We start from the raw sequence: 13,230 nt of genomic DNA, 5'->3' as shown, positions 1-13,230 counted from the left end.
TAAACCTTGATATATCGATAGCTTTCGATAAGAGGTGCCGGTGTCGGTATCCGAAAATAAACAAACAACGTAGCTAGCTGAAGAGACGACATCGATCCATGGCAGAGTAAAAAAGAACATGATAGGATCGTGGAAACTGGTGCTACCCGTTGGGTTTGTGTTGTATTCGCTGCCCTTATTTCTGCGTGTCAATAGCACCTCGGACTACATCATCGATGAGGAGTTTCACATACCACAGGGCCTCGCCTTTTGCCGCAAGCAATTCGATGTGGTAAGGCGTAGCCAGAGTAGTAACCTTTACTTTAAATGTGCTAAAAGGATGAATATTGCAGTGGGATTCGAAAATCACCACCTTCCCGGGGTTGTATCTGCTCGCTCTGGTGCTGCAGCCCTTCAATGCCTGCACCGTGACTGGATTGCGTCTCCTTAGCTTGGCTGGGGCCGGTATCAACATATTGTTGTTGTACAAGATAAGACGACGCACACTGGCTGGTACTGGTGGCAATGCTTATGCGGCTCACGAAGCCATAACTCTATCTGTGCTACCACCGTTATATTTCTTCAGTCATTTGTACTATACGGACACGTTGGCGTTGACCATGGTGCTGTTGTTCTACAATTACTGGCAACAGGAGGCCCATCTGCCGGCGGCTGTCTGCGGTGCAGCCAGTGTGCTCATGCGTCAGACAAACATCGTGTGGGTGTGCATGTGCTGTGGCATCACCATACTCGACACGGTCGTCCAACAGGCCGCCAAGACTCGGCCGGAGGGCGAAAAGAATATACGTCTTTTTGGCACAGCGGTAACAAATTGAATGTTTCTTCCCAATCTACATATAGCTTATACTCATTTCTCTTGCAGCTTTTGCTTCATCTGCTGAGCAGTCCGCAGCTGATTTGCAATTGCATATTGCACATACTGGCCAAGTGCTGTTTCTATGCCTCAATCATACTGCCATTTATTGGCTTCATCTTCATCAATGGCTCCATTGTAGTAGGCGACAAAAGCGCTCACGAAGCGTCGCTGCACCTGCCGCAGCTCTTATATTTCGCTCTCTTCGCTGCCGGCTTTGGCATCTCTAATACGATGCGCCAATTGCGTCCGGCTTTAGCACTGCTGCAACGCCATCGACTACGCACAGTCTTAGCTGTAATGCTTATCGCGACAGTGATTCACCTGAATACTGTGGTGCATCCCTATTTGTTGGCCGACAACCGCCACTATACCTTCTATGTGTGGAGTCGTCTGTACGGCAGATATTGGTGGTTCCGCTATGCCATGACACCGCTGTATGTGCTCGCGTTGGCGTTGCTCTGCTGTGGATTGCGGCATATGCCGGACAGCTTTAAGATAATGTTTCCGGTGGCTCTGCTGCTGGTGCTGTGCTTCCAGCGGCTACTCGAGCTGCGTTACTTCCTGGTGCCGTATGTGCTCTTCCGACTGAATACGCGACCCACGCGCAAAGGATTCGCCGAGTGGATGGAACTGGGCGTGCATCTGCTGTTGAATGTGGTTACGTTCTATGTGTACTTCACAAAAGAGTTTTATTGGCAAAATTATCGGACACCGCAACGCATCATTTGGTAATCACATTCCCCTCTCCATCTCCATAAAAGACACAGCATTAAGTCGATTGAATATTGCTTTTGTTTATTCATTGCATTGCTACTGGAGTGATAAATTGCTCTACGATTTGTCAGTTATAAAAGTAAAGATTGGTTGTACACTAAATATATATATATTTATGTAATTATATCTTATGGTATTCAAATGTTGCACCCGATAAAATGTTCGTTCATATAGAGATTCTTAATAGCTAGATTAAAAGATTTCACACATACATATATGTATATATAGTATAATACTGTCTGGGAGAATAAGTACACGCGTTCACTACAAAATATCAGTTAAAAAACATGGATATGACAAAAAGAATATAAAAGAAATACAAATACGTGAATGATGAAGATAAATGGCTAAGAATCGAGTCTATTCATTAAGTATAATAATGTGTATGTAAAATGCAAAAAACTAGGCAAGAAATGTTACTCTGTTAATTGGTAATACTAATGCAAAAGTACGTCCTAACACTTTGAGCTTTGAGTTGAAGTGCAGAGCGTGCTCTTTCTCCCTCCTTCCTCTCTCTCTTTCTCTCTCCTGGACCGCCAAGAGCTAATCTTACAATTAGTTTGGCACACACACAACATAAATGATTCAAGACGGGCCGTGTCATCTCCTGTGTTCGCATTGTTTGCTTGGCCCTTTTAATCAAAGGCCACCTTGCGTGCAAAGGAGGTGAGTGATGATATCTCGCTGGGATTGGAGTCGGATGGCAGATGACTGAATTCGATCTCTTCACTGGCAGCGGATGCAACAATATTCTCATTCGACTGCGTTGTCTCGTCCCGCTGGTGCATCGTGGGCCATTGCTTGTGACTGGGCGCATATAAGATGAGCAGGGCAAAGATGTAGATGTTCCACATGCCATAGACGCCGGTGAGAAAAGCGGACGTTAGCTGAATTTCGATTTCTTCGTTCCATTGCCAGTGCCCTTCGGCCATTTGGCCCATGATGAAGCCGGCGACGGTCAAACCAGCGCACAGCAAAGTGGCCAGCATAAGGAATTTGAAGCGATAGATGAGACCTACAAATAAATGAATACGCACAAGTTTATTAAGTGTCCAATCTTTTGAAATTACAAGTTAAGTTCCTATTACTTGGTAAACAAATAGATGGCCACAATCAGGCCATAAAGACCCAGCACTTCGGCAAAGATCAAAATCAAAACGACGCCCACAAAGAGCTTTGGTTGCAGTGCCGAACCACGAACTCCAGCGTCACCCACAACGCCAATGGCAAAGCCTGAAGCCATGCCAGAGAGACCCACAGCAATGCCAGCGCCCAGATTAAGAAAAGCACGGAAACTGGTGGACAAATCGGCAATTGTGCCAGCCAGGAGAACAGCGACAACCAATCCATAGATGGCAATAATGCCAGCCATGACAACGGGTATGATGGACTTCATAATTAGTTCGGGATGCTTGACGGCCATTGTTGCAACACCCACACCCGACTTGGCTGTTCCATAAGCAGCTCCCATGGTGGTAAACACAATGGCCGAGGTGACGCCCATGACACAAAAGAAACATGCATGCGGCGGCTCATCAATAGTGGCTTCACCTTCGGCTGAAGACATTTTGCAATATGGTTTCCTTTGCTTTAGAGTTGGACGCACAATTGAAGTATAGCTCACCACCTAAATCAGTTGCCTACTCAGTTATAAACCGATTGGAATTTTAAAATACATATTTTTACTATTATGAAGTTGGTTTTTATCTTTTCGAAGAATTCTTAAAAAAAAATTAAAATAAACTTTTAGAATATCCCCAAAGACCATTTCTATTGCCTACTTTACTGGGCTCTTACCGTTTAAACTTTTTATATAAACTTTAATCTGTAGATAAAAATAGTGGCAATCTTGAAAACCCTCCTAATTCCAGCCATACTTTTAGAGTTCAGTCACTCAGCACAGTTTAATGTATATCGAAGAAGAAATATTTATGAATGGTATATCTACTCACCCTCGTAGTGCAAACGACGCGCCTGAGACATGGATGGCAATGAAGTGCGTTTATCGCCAATGTCCTTGAACACTTTCCACACCATGAAGCAGAGAAAGAGAAAGTAGACGGCAGCCGAAACACCAGCCAGCACAATGAAACTCATGGCAACCTTGGCGCCCAGCGGCGTTGTCCAAATGGAGTAGAAGGGATTGCGCAGTTGGACTCCCCGTTCGCAAATGTCAAACACAAACAGCGAAATGCAACCGACAACAACGGCCGACAGATGTTTCCAGTAGCGTGAGCGTATGGTGGACTTGTTGGGCGAATCCTGGATGAGCATATGCTCGCCGGCAAACACAAGCCAGAAGGAGAGAAGCATGGCGTAAAATATGCCTTGTCGCACATCGCTCAGCAGCAGCATATATGGCATTTCCACGCCCAGCGTCAGATACTCGAGTGGCAGATTGAGGAAGCTCAAAGCACCACCCAAATAGAGCAGCATGTATTCCAAGAGGGCAGGAGAACGTTGCAGGATGTGAACGCGACGCCAGAACCAGATCATAATGCCCACGACGAAGGGGAAGAGCAGCGTCTTGAGTAGCAGCCAGACTTGAGTGAAGCCACCATTCTGATAGATGGCTGTCAAGGTGAGATCATGCATGTGTCCCACTTGCATGTTAATTTGCTTGGGCGAGTCCATGGGGAAGCGCAGGTTCAGCAAATAGAAGCTGTGATGCAGTGCGCCCAGCTCAAACAGTGGAATGATGTCGCAATTGTAGAGGGTCTCCTTGGCGTGTTTATGCGTTGGATGACAGTCGAGATAGCGATGTTCTACGCTGTTTGCATACAGCTGCCAATCCTTGTCACCATCGTCGTTGTTGCGATAGGCGAGTCGCGCCTCAATGGTCAACTGCAGATCCTTGGGCGGTTCACTTAGCTCCGAAGACGAAGCATATGCAATGTCCACCTGCAGCACTCCAATGAGATTCTGTTGCCACCGGCTATAATCCAGTACACGATTATTGCGTGGTAGCGGCATTTGAAAAACATACACCAATTGATTGGCCATCTTCAGTGGATCATCTTCAATCTCGTCTAGCTGCACCGGATTACAGGCACCGGCGCCACGTGAATACACAAAAAAGCTGGTGTCGTTTTGGCGACTGGGATCATCACGACACTTGGTGCCAAGCACAGTTTGATGGCCAGCGGGGAGGGGAGCATAGAGACCACCCAGCAGGAAGCAGGCCACTTGACAAAGCAACAGACTGCTCACCAATATGGATAGCTTGCGACCGCTCAAATTCTCTAGAATCGTACCCGACATTTTCTTTTTGACTTTTTTGGCTAAGGTGCGGCACAATCACAGTTACTGCGTTATTTCGAGTTACGAGGCAGCAGGCGTGTCCTCTACTTTTGATATCTCACGTTAATGTAAACAATTTGTATTTGCGCTATAAAAAGAACTCGAAATGTTAGGTGCCGACTTCTTCGTCGACTGTCGGCGAAACAAACAAAGCGGCGGCGTTCGTATACAGAATGTTAGAGTTGTCGACTAATTTGCAGACAGCCTGCGAAACAGCTGTTGCTGTCATTGACCGATTAACTGTAATTTACAAAATCTCTAATATTGCAGGATATACTTATTATATTCATAATAATTCCATGATGACGCATATTTGTGCAACAAAAAGCAAAAAATAATTAAAAATTAGACAATTGCTGGCAACTCTTAAGGTATCGATGCTTTCTGTAGTCAACCACTTATCTATCGATAACATGGCTACAGTTGCCACAATGTTACAATAGCCACAACAAATTCGAAATGTGATTAAATTATACCTGTTGCTTACTGCAAAATAGCTCTCACACAAAAGTTAAATTTATTAATTTGGACATTTAGATATTGCACAAAATTAGGTATACCTGCTAATGGGCAGATGGGTAAATGCATATCGCGCTGCAGCTGCTACAGCGGTAAAGCTAAACAGCTGTTTGTAATTGTTTTGATAAGAAAGTACACAAGTCCATAAGTATGCAGCGAACATCTGTAAGTGAGAAATCCATTTATTTACCAACAGTTCTAAAAAACTCTTTCTTTACGTCTTACAGCAACTTTGGCAATTACCTGGCATTGCTTACCGGTCGACATTTCGAATTAGACAGTTTCATAGCCGACGGGCAACAGCCCATCAGAGTAATCAAAGTCGTAGCTGGAAGACTTTGCCCTTTGTACGTCTGGGATTTGCACTGGTTGGTGCTGGAGCACTTGGCTATGATGGCTATGTTAATGATTTCACCTACTCAGGATCGTCGGTGCGCTTTGTGCGTTCAGTGAAGACAGCGGTGTTAATTGCTATCGATTATTTGGGACTCGATGAAAATGATGCCGAGTACAAGACAAAGATTAAGGTATTACATCAAAAGAGTGCTGATCGTCTGCTGGAAACCTGTCTGCTTAACGGTGGCCTCTATATAAAAGTGGGGCAAGGCTTTGCGGCCATCAATCACATATTGCCCATTGAATATACCAGTACGCTAGCTAAGCTACAGGATCAATGTTTGCCTACGTCAAAAGAGGACATTCAAAAGGTGTTTCGCACAGATTTTGGCCAATTGCCTGAGGAGTTATACGAAGAGTTTGATTACAAGCCCATTGCGGCCGCGAGTTTAGCTCAGGTGTTCAAAGCGAGATTGCATAGCGGCGAGCAGGTGGCCGTCAAAGTGCAGTACAGCGATTTGCAGAAGCGATTTATTAGTGATGTGGCGACCATTATCTTTCTCCAGGACATTATCGAGTTGATCTTTAAGAACTACAATTTCGGCTGGATCATGAACGATCTGCGCAAGAATCTAGTACAAGAACTCAACTTTGTTCAGGAAGGACACAATGCTGAACGATGCGCGAACGATTTAAAGAAGCTTAGCTATGTTGCAGTCCCCAAAATCTATTGGCCACAAACAAAAACTGTAAGTGCTTTATATATTTATCACAAATGTATTTATTTTAACCTACTGAATACCTTGTGTTGTAGCGCGTGCTGACCATGGAATGGATGGATGGCTATAAAATCGGCGATGTGGATGCAATTAAGCAACAAAACCTAAGCCTCATTGATGTTGACTCGAAGCTATATAATGTGTTTGCCGAGCAAATCTTTCACACTGGTTTCGTGCACGCTGATCCGCATCCCGGCAACAGTGGGTAATCATAATAATTTGTGACGATCGGCTCAAGAAAGCAGCATAACATTTAATTTGCAGTTTTTGTACGAAAAAATGCACACAATGGACACGCGGAGATTGTCTTATTAGATCATGGGCTCTACGAGGAGTTGCCGGAGAATGTGCGCGGTCCGCTGTGTGAGTTTTGGGAGGCAACTGTTTTGCGAGATGAGGCCAAGATGAAGGTGGCTGCCAACAAGATTGACGTAGTCGAGTATATCAAGTTTGCTGAAGTGCTCTTTCAGCAGCCCATACGAATGCGCAGCGGTCCAATTCGTAGCAAGCTCTCTCAGGAGGAGCTTGATCATCGTGGAGCTTGCATCGTGGGCCATTGCTTGTGACTGGGCGCATACAAGATGAGCAGGGCAAAGATGTAGATGTTCCACATGCCATAGACGCCGGTGAGAAAAGCGGACGTTAGCTGAATTTCGATTTCTTCGTTCCATTGCCAGTGTCCTTCGGCCATTTGGCCCATGATGAAGCCGGCGACGGTCAAACCAGCGCACAGCAAAGTGGCCAGCATAAGGAATTTGAAGCGATAGATGAGACCTACAAATAAATGAATACGCACAAGTTTATTAAGTGTCGAATCTTTTGAAATTACAAGTTAAGTTCCTATTACTTGGTAAACAAATAGATGGCCACAATCAGGCCATAAAGACCCAGCACTTCGGCAAAGATCAAAATCAAAACGACGCCCACAAAGAGCTTTGGTTGCAGTGCCGAACCACGAACTCCAGCGTCACCCACAACGCCAATGGCAAAGCCTGAAGCCATGCCAGAGAGACCCACAGCAATGCCAGCGCCCAGATTAAGAAAAGCACGGAAACTGGTAGACACATCGGCAATTGTGCCCGCCAGGAGAACAGCGACAACCAATCCATAGATGGCAATAATGCCAGCCATGACAACGGGTATGATGGACTTCATAATTAGTTCGGGATGCTTGACGGCCATTGTTGCAACACCCACACCCGACTTGGCTGTTCCATAAGCAGCTCCCATGGTGGTAAACACAATGGCCGAGGTGACGCCCATGACACAAAAGAAACATGCATGCGGCGGCTCATCAATAGTGGCTTCACCTTCGGTTGAAGACATTTTGCAATATGGTTTCCTTTGCTATAGAGTTGGACGCACAATTGAAGTATAGCTTAACACCTAAATCAGTTGCCTACTCAGTTATAAACCGATTGGAATTTTTAAATACATATTTTTACTATTATGAAGTTGGTCTTTATCTTTTCGATGAATTCTTTCAAAAAAATTAAAATAAACTTTTAGAATATCCCCAAAGACCATTTCTATTGCCTACTTTACTGGGCTATTACCGTTTAAACTTTTTATATAAACTTTAATCTGTAGATAAAAATAGTGGCAATCTTGAAAACCCTCCTAATTCCAGCCATACTTTTAGAGTTCAGTCACTCAGCACAGTTTAATGTATATCGAAGAAGAAATATTTATGAATGGTATATCTACTCACCCTCGTAATGCAAACGACGCGCCTGGGACATGGATGGCAATGAAGTACGTTTATCGCCAATGTCCTTGAACACTTTCCACACCATGAAGCAGAGAAAGAGAAAGTAGACGGCAGCCGAAACACCAGCCAGCACAATGAAACTCATGGCAACCTTGGCGCCCAGCGGCGTTGTCCAAATGGAGTAGAAGGGATTGCGCAGTTGGACTCCCCGTTCGCAAATGTCAAACACAAACAGCGAAATGCAACCGACAACAACGGCCGACAGATGTTTCCAGTAGCGTGAGCGTATGGTGGACTTGTTGGGCGAATCCTGGATGAGCATATGCTCGCCGGCAAACACAAGCCAGAAGGAGAGAAGCATGGCGTAAAATATGCCTTGTCGCACATCGCTCAGCAGCAGCATATATGGCATTTCCACGCCCAGCGTCAGATACTCGAGTGGCAGATTGAGGAAGCTCAAAGCACCACCCAAATAGAGCAGCATGTATTCCAAGAGGGCAGGAGAACGTTGCAGGATGTGAACGCGACGCCAGAACCAGATCATAATGCCCACGACGAAGGGGAAGAGCAGCGTCTTGAGTAGCAGCCAGACTTGAGTGAAGCCACCATTCTGATAGATGGCTGTCAAGGTGAGATCATGCATGTGTCCCACTTGCATGTTAATTTGCTTGGGCGAGTCCATGGGGAAGCGCAGGTTCAGCAAATAGAAGCTGTGATGCAGTGCGCCCAGCTCAAACAGTGGAATGATGTCGCAATTGTAGAGGGTCTCCTTGGCGTGTTTATGCGTTGGATGACAGTCGAGATAGCGATGTTCTACGCTGTTTGCATACAGCTGCCAATCCTTGTCACCATCGTCGTTGTTGCGATAGGCGAGTCGCGCCTCAATGGTCAACTGCAGATCCTTGGGCGGTTCACTTAGCTCCGAAGACGAAGCATATGCAATGTCCACCTGCAGCACTCCAATGAGATTCTGTTGCCACCGGCTATAATCCAGTACACGATTATTGCGTGGTAGCGGCATTTGAAAAACATACACCAATTGATTGGCCATCTTCAGTGGATCATCTTCAATCTCGTCTAGCTGCACCGGATTACAGGCACCGGCGCCACGTGAATACACAAAAAAGCTGGTGTCGTTTTGGCGACTGGGATCATCACGACACTTGGTGCCAAGCACAGTTTGATGACCAGCAGGGAGGGGAGCATAGAGACCACCCAGCAGGAAGCAGGCCACTTGACAAAGCAATAGACTGCTCACCAATATGGACAGCTTGCGACCGCTCAAATTCTCCAGAATCGTACCCGACATTTTCTTTTTGACTTTTTTGGCTAAGGTGCGGCACAATCACAGTTACTGCGTTATTTCGATTTACGAGGCAGCAGGCGTGTCCTCTACTTTTGATATCTCACGTTAATGTAAACAATTTGTATTTGCGCTATAAAAAGAACTCGAAATGTTAGGTGCCGACTTCTTCGTCGACTGTCGGCGAAACAAACAAAGCGGCGGCGTTCGTATACAGAATGTTAGAGTTGTCGACTAATTTGCAGACAGCCTGCGAAACAGCTGTTGCTGTCATTGACCGATTAGCAGTAATTTACAAAATCTGTAAAATTGCAGGATATACTTATATTCATAATAATTCCATGATGACGCATATTTGTGCAACAGAAAGCAAAAAATAATTTAAAATTAGACAATTGCTGGCAACTCTTAAGGTATCGATGCTTTCTGTAGTCAACCACTTATCTATCGATAACATGGCTACAGTTGCCACAATGTTGCAATAGCCACAACAAATTCGAAATGTGATTAAATTATACCTGTTGCTTACTGCAAAATAGCTCTCACACAAAAGTTAAATTTATTAATTTGGACATTTAGATATTGCACAAAATTAGGTATACCTGCTAATGGGCAGATGGGTAAATGCATATCGCGCTGCAGCTGCTACAGCGGTAAAGCTAAACAGCTGTTTGTAATTGTTTTGATAAGAAAGTACACAAGTCCATAAGTATGCAGCGAACATCTGTAAGTGAGAAATCCATTTATTTACCAACAGTTCTAAAAAACTCTTTCTTTACGTCTTACAGCAACTTTGGCAATTACCTGGCATTGCTTACCGGTCGACATTTCGAATTAGACAGTTTCATAGCCGACGGGCAACAGCCCATCAGAGTAATCAAAGTCGTAGCTGGAAGACTTTGCCCTTTGTACGTCTGGGATTTGCACTGGTTGGTGCTGGAGCACTTGGCTATGATGGCTATGTTAATGATTTCACCTACTCAGGATCGTCGGTGCGCTTTGTGCGTTCAGTGAAGACAGCGGTGTTAATTGCTATCGATTATTTGGGACTCGATGAAAATGATGCCGAGTACAAGACAAAGATTAAGGTATTACATCAAAAGAGTGCTGATCGTCTGCTGGAAACCTGTCTGCTTAACGGTGGCCTCTATATAAAAGTGGGGCAAGGCTTTGCGGCCATCAATCACATATTGCCCATTGAATATACCAGTACGCTAGCTAAGCTACAGGATCAATGTTTGCCTACGTCAAAAGAGGACATTCAAAAGGTGTTTCGCACAGATTTTGGCCAATTGCCTGAGGAGTTATACGAAGAGTTTGATTACAAGCCCATTGCGGCCGCGAGTTTAGCTCAGGTGTTCAAAGCGAGATTGCATAGCGGCGAGCAGGTGGCCGTCAAAGTGCAGTACAGCGATTTGCAGAAGCGATTTATTAGTGATGTGGCGACCATTATCTTTCTCTTTCTTTAAGAACTACAATTTCGGCTGGATCATGAACGATCTGCGCAAGAATCTAGTACAAGAACTCAACTTTGTTCAGGAAGGACACAATGCTGAACGATGCGCGAACGATTTAAAGAAGCTTAGCTATGTTGCAGTCCCCAAAATCTATTGGCCACAAACAAAAACTGTAAGTGCTTTATATATTTATCACAAATGTATTTATTTTAACCTACTGAATACCTTGTGTTGTAGCGCGTGCTGACCATGGAATGGATGGATGGCTATAAAATCGGCGATGTGGATGCAATTAAGCAACAAAACCTAAGCCTCATTGATGTTGACTCGAAGCTATATAATGTGTTTGCCGAGCAAATCTTTCACACTGGTTTCGTGCACGCTGATCCGCATCCCGGCAACAGTGGGTAATCATAATAATTTGTGACGATCGGCTCAAGAAAGCAGCATAACATTTAATTTGCAGTTTTTGTACGAAAAAATGCACACAATGGACACGCGGAGATTGTCTTATTAGATCATGGGCTCTACGAGGAGTTGCCGGAGAATGTGCGCGGTCCGCTGTGTGAGTTTTGGGAGGCAACTGTTTTGCGAGATGAGGCCAAGATGAAGGTGGCTGCCAACAAGATTGACGTAGTCGAGTATATCAAGTTTGCTGAAGTGCTCTTTCAGCAGCCCATACGAATGCGCAGCGGTCCAATTCGTAGCAAGCTCTCTCAGGAGGAGCTTGATCACATACGCAAGGTGGCCAGGGAGAACTTCGATGTTATTATGAGTACGCTCAAGGAAATGCCGCGCAGCATGCTATTCGTCATGTGAGTTCTCCATTGAATAACTTATTTATTTACTATAATAAAAATGTTTTGTATTTTAGCCGCAATTTGAATACGGTGCGATCCATTGGGGACAAGCATGGTAACGTGGTGAATCGTCCACAGGTCATGGCACGCTATGCCCAGCGCTGTCTTTACCAGCGCAATCAGAGATCCCCGGTACAGTACATGCGCTGGATGTGTCGTCGCATTTACTTCGAGTACTGTCTGTGGTCAGCATCAATGCGGCTGCGGGTCATGAACTATTATTTTAATTTCTTGTATCTGGTGGGACGCGCTCCGGAATCTGCAAAAACGCTAGTGCGTGATTTGATGGAACAGGACAAGCAGCAATTGCACTAGCTAATTGAGCATTTCTCTATAAGCATTTATCGTTAATGTGTGCAATACTTTTTATAATTGTGATTCTTGTCATTTCAAAGAAGCTAAATAGATTAAAACTTGCAACTTTTATGCTTACAGCTTGTCATTTGGATGGACATAGACAACCCGTTTAGCTATCTAAAGGTCACATAAGCTACTTTAATTAAATTGCAGCTCTGCTATCCAAGGTTGGCTCACTCAAAACAGTTATTGCTAACCAACATTCACTGCCACTTAGGAGTCCCAAACACAACGAATCAATAGAGTTTTCAGATTAGCGAAAACTTTTTGAATTTTATGCAACTACTGCGTCGTATACCCTGTAAAAATTCAACACAAATCATCTTAAGTCCTAATTTGTTTGTGAGTGAAGTGTATTTATTTAGCCACGTTTATACGAAGACTTTAAATTGGTAACCAAAACATAGAGGGTATCTAATTAACCAGCTATATATATTTGTGAATATCGAGCATTGTCGACTTGTGAGGAACACACATATTTTTGCCCCGAAATAGGCACAAATGGGCGTCAACAACTACATATTTCCGGTTGTGTGGGGCGCCATGGCAGGCATCAACATGCCAAAAATCTTGGCGCCCAATATACTTGCATATACATATATAGTATATATGCACGATATGAGCAAGTTGTGAATGAGGCGCCTCCCGAACACCTTTATAACACTTTCACATAAAGAGCACCATCGAGTATATGGAGTATATCGTGTGGTGCACACAGAACTAAATTCAATTCAATTTCATTTAAAGTTACTTTCGCTGACTGACAGACAAGCGAGTCAAGTCCTCTAAGCCTAGGTCGAGCTGTACTGTGGCCAAATCTAATAGTATTTTTGGAAAATGTGAATAGTAATAAGTACAAATTTATTTGAAAGCGATTTTGTGAATAGAGCGATAAGTTTCAGAAATCCTTATCGAATAGATTATTAGATTTAAGACTTGGCTATTGATGTTTGTAATTAAAAAACTGATATTTACATT

The 13,230-nt window shown here is 44.2% G+C and overlaps 7 protein-coding genes across 8 annotated transcripts; 3 read left to right on the top strand and 4 right to left on the bottom strand.

The window, feature by feature from the left end:
- Positions 1-38: 38 nt before the first annotated feature.
- Positions 39-1,588, top strand: LOC117571653 (putative Dol-P-Glc:Glc(2)Man(9)GlcNAc(2)-PP-Dol alpha-1,2-glucosyltransferase). Its single transcript, XM_034253886.2, has 3 exons — positions 39-271; positions 333-803; positions 863-1,588. The coding sequence occupies exons 1-3, from the start codon at positions 119-121 to the stop codon at positions 1,586-1,588; spliced, it is 1,350 nt and encodes a 449-aa protein (XP_034109777.1). The 5' UTR covers positions 39-118.
- A 41-nt stretch (positions 1,589-1,629) lies between these two features.
- Positions 1,630-5,276, bottom strand: LOC117571649 (protein wntless). Its single transcript, XM_034253883.2, has 2 exons — positions 3,583-5,276; positions 1,630-2,645 (listed from the first exon to the last, which is right to left on the bottom strand). Exons 1-2 carry the CDS (start codon positions 4,889-4,891, stop codon positions 2,266-2,268), a joined length of 1,689 nt encoding a protein of 562 aa, XP_034109774.1. The 5' UTR covers positions 4,892-5,276; the 3' UTR covers positions 1,630-2,265.
- Positions 2,653-3,272, bottom strand: LOC117571657 (V-type proton ATPase 16 kDa proteolipid subunit c-like). The gene has a single exon (XM_034253894.2). The coding sequence runs from the start codon at positions 3,195-3,197 to the stop codon at positions 2,715-2,717; it is 483 nt and encodes a 160-aa protein (XP_034109785.1). The 5' UTR covers positions 3,198-3,272; the 3' UTR covers positions 2,653-2,714.
- Positions 5,277-5,363: 87 nt separating the features above from the next.
- On the top strand, positions 5,364-7,130 carry LOC117571654 (uncharacterized aarF domain-containing protein kinase 5-like). Of its 2 annotated transcripts, none has more exons than XM_034253888.2 (4): positions 5,364-5,614; positions 5,677-6,534; positions 6,600-6,765; positions 6,829-7,130. In XM_034253888.2, exons 1-4 carry the CDS (start codon positions 5,600-5,602, stop codon positions 7,128-7,130), a joined length of 1,341 nt encoding a protein of 446 aa, XP_034109779.1. In that variant the 5' UTR covers positions 5,364-5,599. The 2 variants fall into 2 exon arrangements, with proteins under 2 accessions (XP_034109779.1, XP_034109780.1); XM_034253889.2 differs by having other exon boundaries at positions 6,600-6,769; positions 6,829-6,970.
- Positions 6,949-9,781, bottom strand: LOC117571652 (protein wntless-like). The gene is made up of 2 exons (XM_034253885.2): positions 8,276-9,781; positions 6,949-7,338 (listed from the first exon to the last, which is right to left on the bottom strand). The coding sequence occupies exons 1-2, from the start codon at positions 9,582-9,584 to the stop codon at positions 7,094-7,096; spliced, it is 1,554 nt and encodes a 517-aa protein (XP_034109776.2). The 5' UTR covers positions 9,585-9,781; the 3' UTR covers positions 6,949-7,093.
- Positions 7,397-8,041, bottom strand: LOC117571658 (V-type proton ATPase 16 kDa proteolipid subunit c-like). The gene has a single exon (XM_034253896.2). The coding sequence runs from the start codon at positions 7,888-7,890 to the stop codon at positions 7,408-7,410; it is 483 nt and encodes a 160-aa protein (XP_034109787.1). The 5' UTR covers positions 7,891-8,041; the 3' UTR covers positions 7,397-7,407.
- A 70-nt stretch (positions 9,782-9,851) lies between the features above and the next one.
- On the top strand, positions 9,852-12,327 carry LOC117571651 (uncharacterized aarF domain-containing protein kinase 5-like). Its single transcript, XM_034253884.2, is given in 6 exon segments — positions 9,852-10,304; positions 10,367-11,037; positions 11,039-11,207; positions 11,273-11,438; positions 11,502-11,850; positions 11,910-12,327. Coding segments are annotated over 6 exon segments (1,671 nt in total). The 5' UTR covers positions 9,852-10,289; the 3' UTR covers positions 12,211-12,327.
- The last annotated feature ends 903 nt before the right edge of the window (positions 12,328-13,230 follow it).

This window comes from Drosophila albomicans, chromosome 3 (assembly GCF_009650485.2).
Source record: "Drosophila albomicans strain 15112-1751.03 chromosome 3, ASM965048v2, whole genome shotgun sequence".
NCBI lineage: Eukaryota > Metazoa > Arthropoda > Insecta > Diptera > Drosophilidae > Drosophila > Drosophila albomicans.
The sequence above is the reverse complement of the archived record's forward strand: the minus strand, read 5'-3'. Positions and strand labels throughout refer to the sequence as shown.

What these genes read in the sequence shown, in the direction of transcription:
- LOC117571653 (XM_034253886.2), top strand. Translation starts at nt 119, where the DNA reads ATGATAGGATCGTGGAAACTGGTGCTACCCGTTGGGTTTGTGTTGTAT. An exon ending in GCCGCAAGCAATTCGATGTG is followed by an intron (nt 272 to 332) that starts GTAAGGCGTAGC and finishes TGAATATTGCAG; the next exon opens with TGGGATTCGAAAATCACCAC. An exon ending in TACGTCTTTTTGGCACAGCG is followed by an intron (nt 804 to 862) that starts GTAACAAATTGA and finishes TTTCTCTTGCAG; the next exon opens with CTTTTGCTTCATCTGCTGAG.
- LOC117571657 (XM_034253894.2), bottom strand. Translation starts at nt 3,197, where the DNA reads ATGTCTTCAGCCGAAGGTGAAGCCACTATTGATGAGCCGCCGCATGCA.
- LOC117571649 (XM_034253883.2), bottom strand. Translation starts at nt 4,891, where the DNA reads ATGTCGGGTACGATTCTAGAGAATTTGAGCGGTCGCAAGCTATCCATA. An exon ending in GCGTCGTTTGCACTACGAGG is followed by an intron (nt 2,646 to 3,582) that starts GTGAGTAGATAT and finishes ATTTATTTGTAG; the next exon opens with GTCTCATCTATCGCTTCAAA.
- LOC117571654 (XM_034253888.2), top strand. An exon ending in ATTGGCCACAAACAAAAACT is followed by an intron (nt 6,535 to 6,599) that starts GTAAGTGCTTTA and finishes CTTGTGTTGTAG; the next exon opens with CGCGTGCTGACCATGGAATG. An exon ending in TGATCCGCATCCCGGCAACA is followed by an intron (nt 6,766 to 6,828) that starts GTGGGTAATCAT and finishes TTTAATTTGCAG; the next exon opens with TTTTTGTACGAAAAAATGCA.
- LOC117571658 (XM_034253896.2), bottom strand. Translation starts at nt 7,890, where the DNA reads ATGTCTTCAACCGAAGGTGAAGCCACTATTGATGAGCCGCCGCATGCA.
- LOC117571652 (XM_034253885.2), bottom strand. Translation starts at nt 9,584, where the DNA reads ATGTCGGGTACGATTCTGGAGAATTTGAGCGGTCGCAAGCTGTCCATA. An exon ending in GCGTCGTTTGCATTACGAGG is followed by an intron (nt 7,339 to 8,275) that starts GTGAGTAGATAT and finishes ATTTATTTGTAG; the next exon opens with GTCTCATCTATCGCTTCAAA.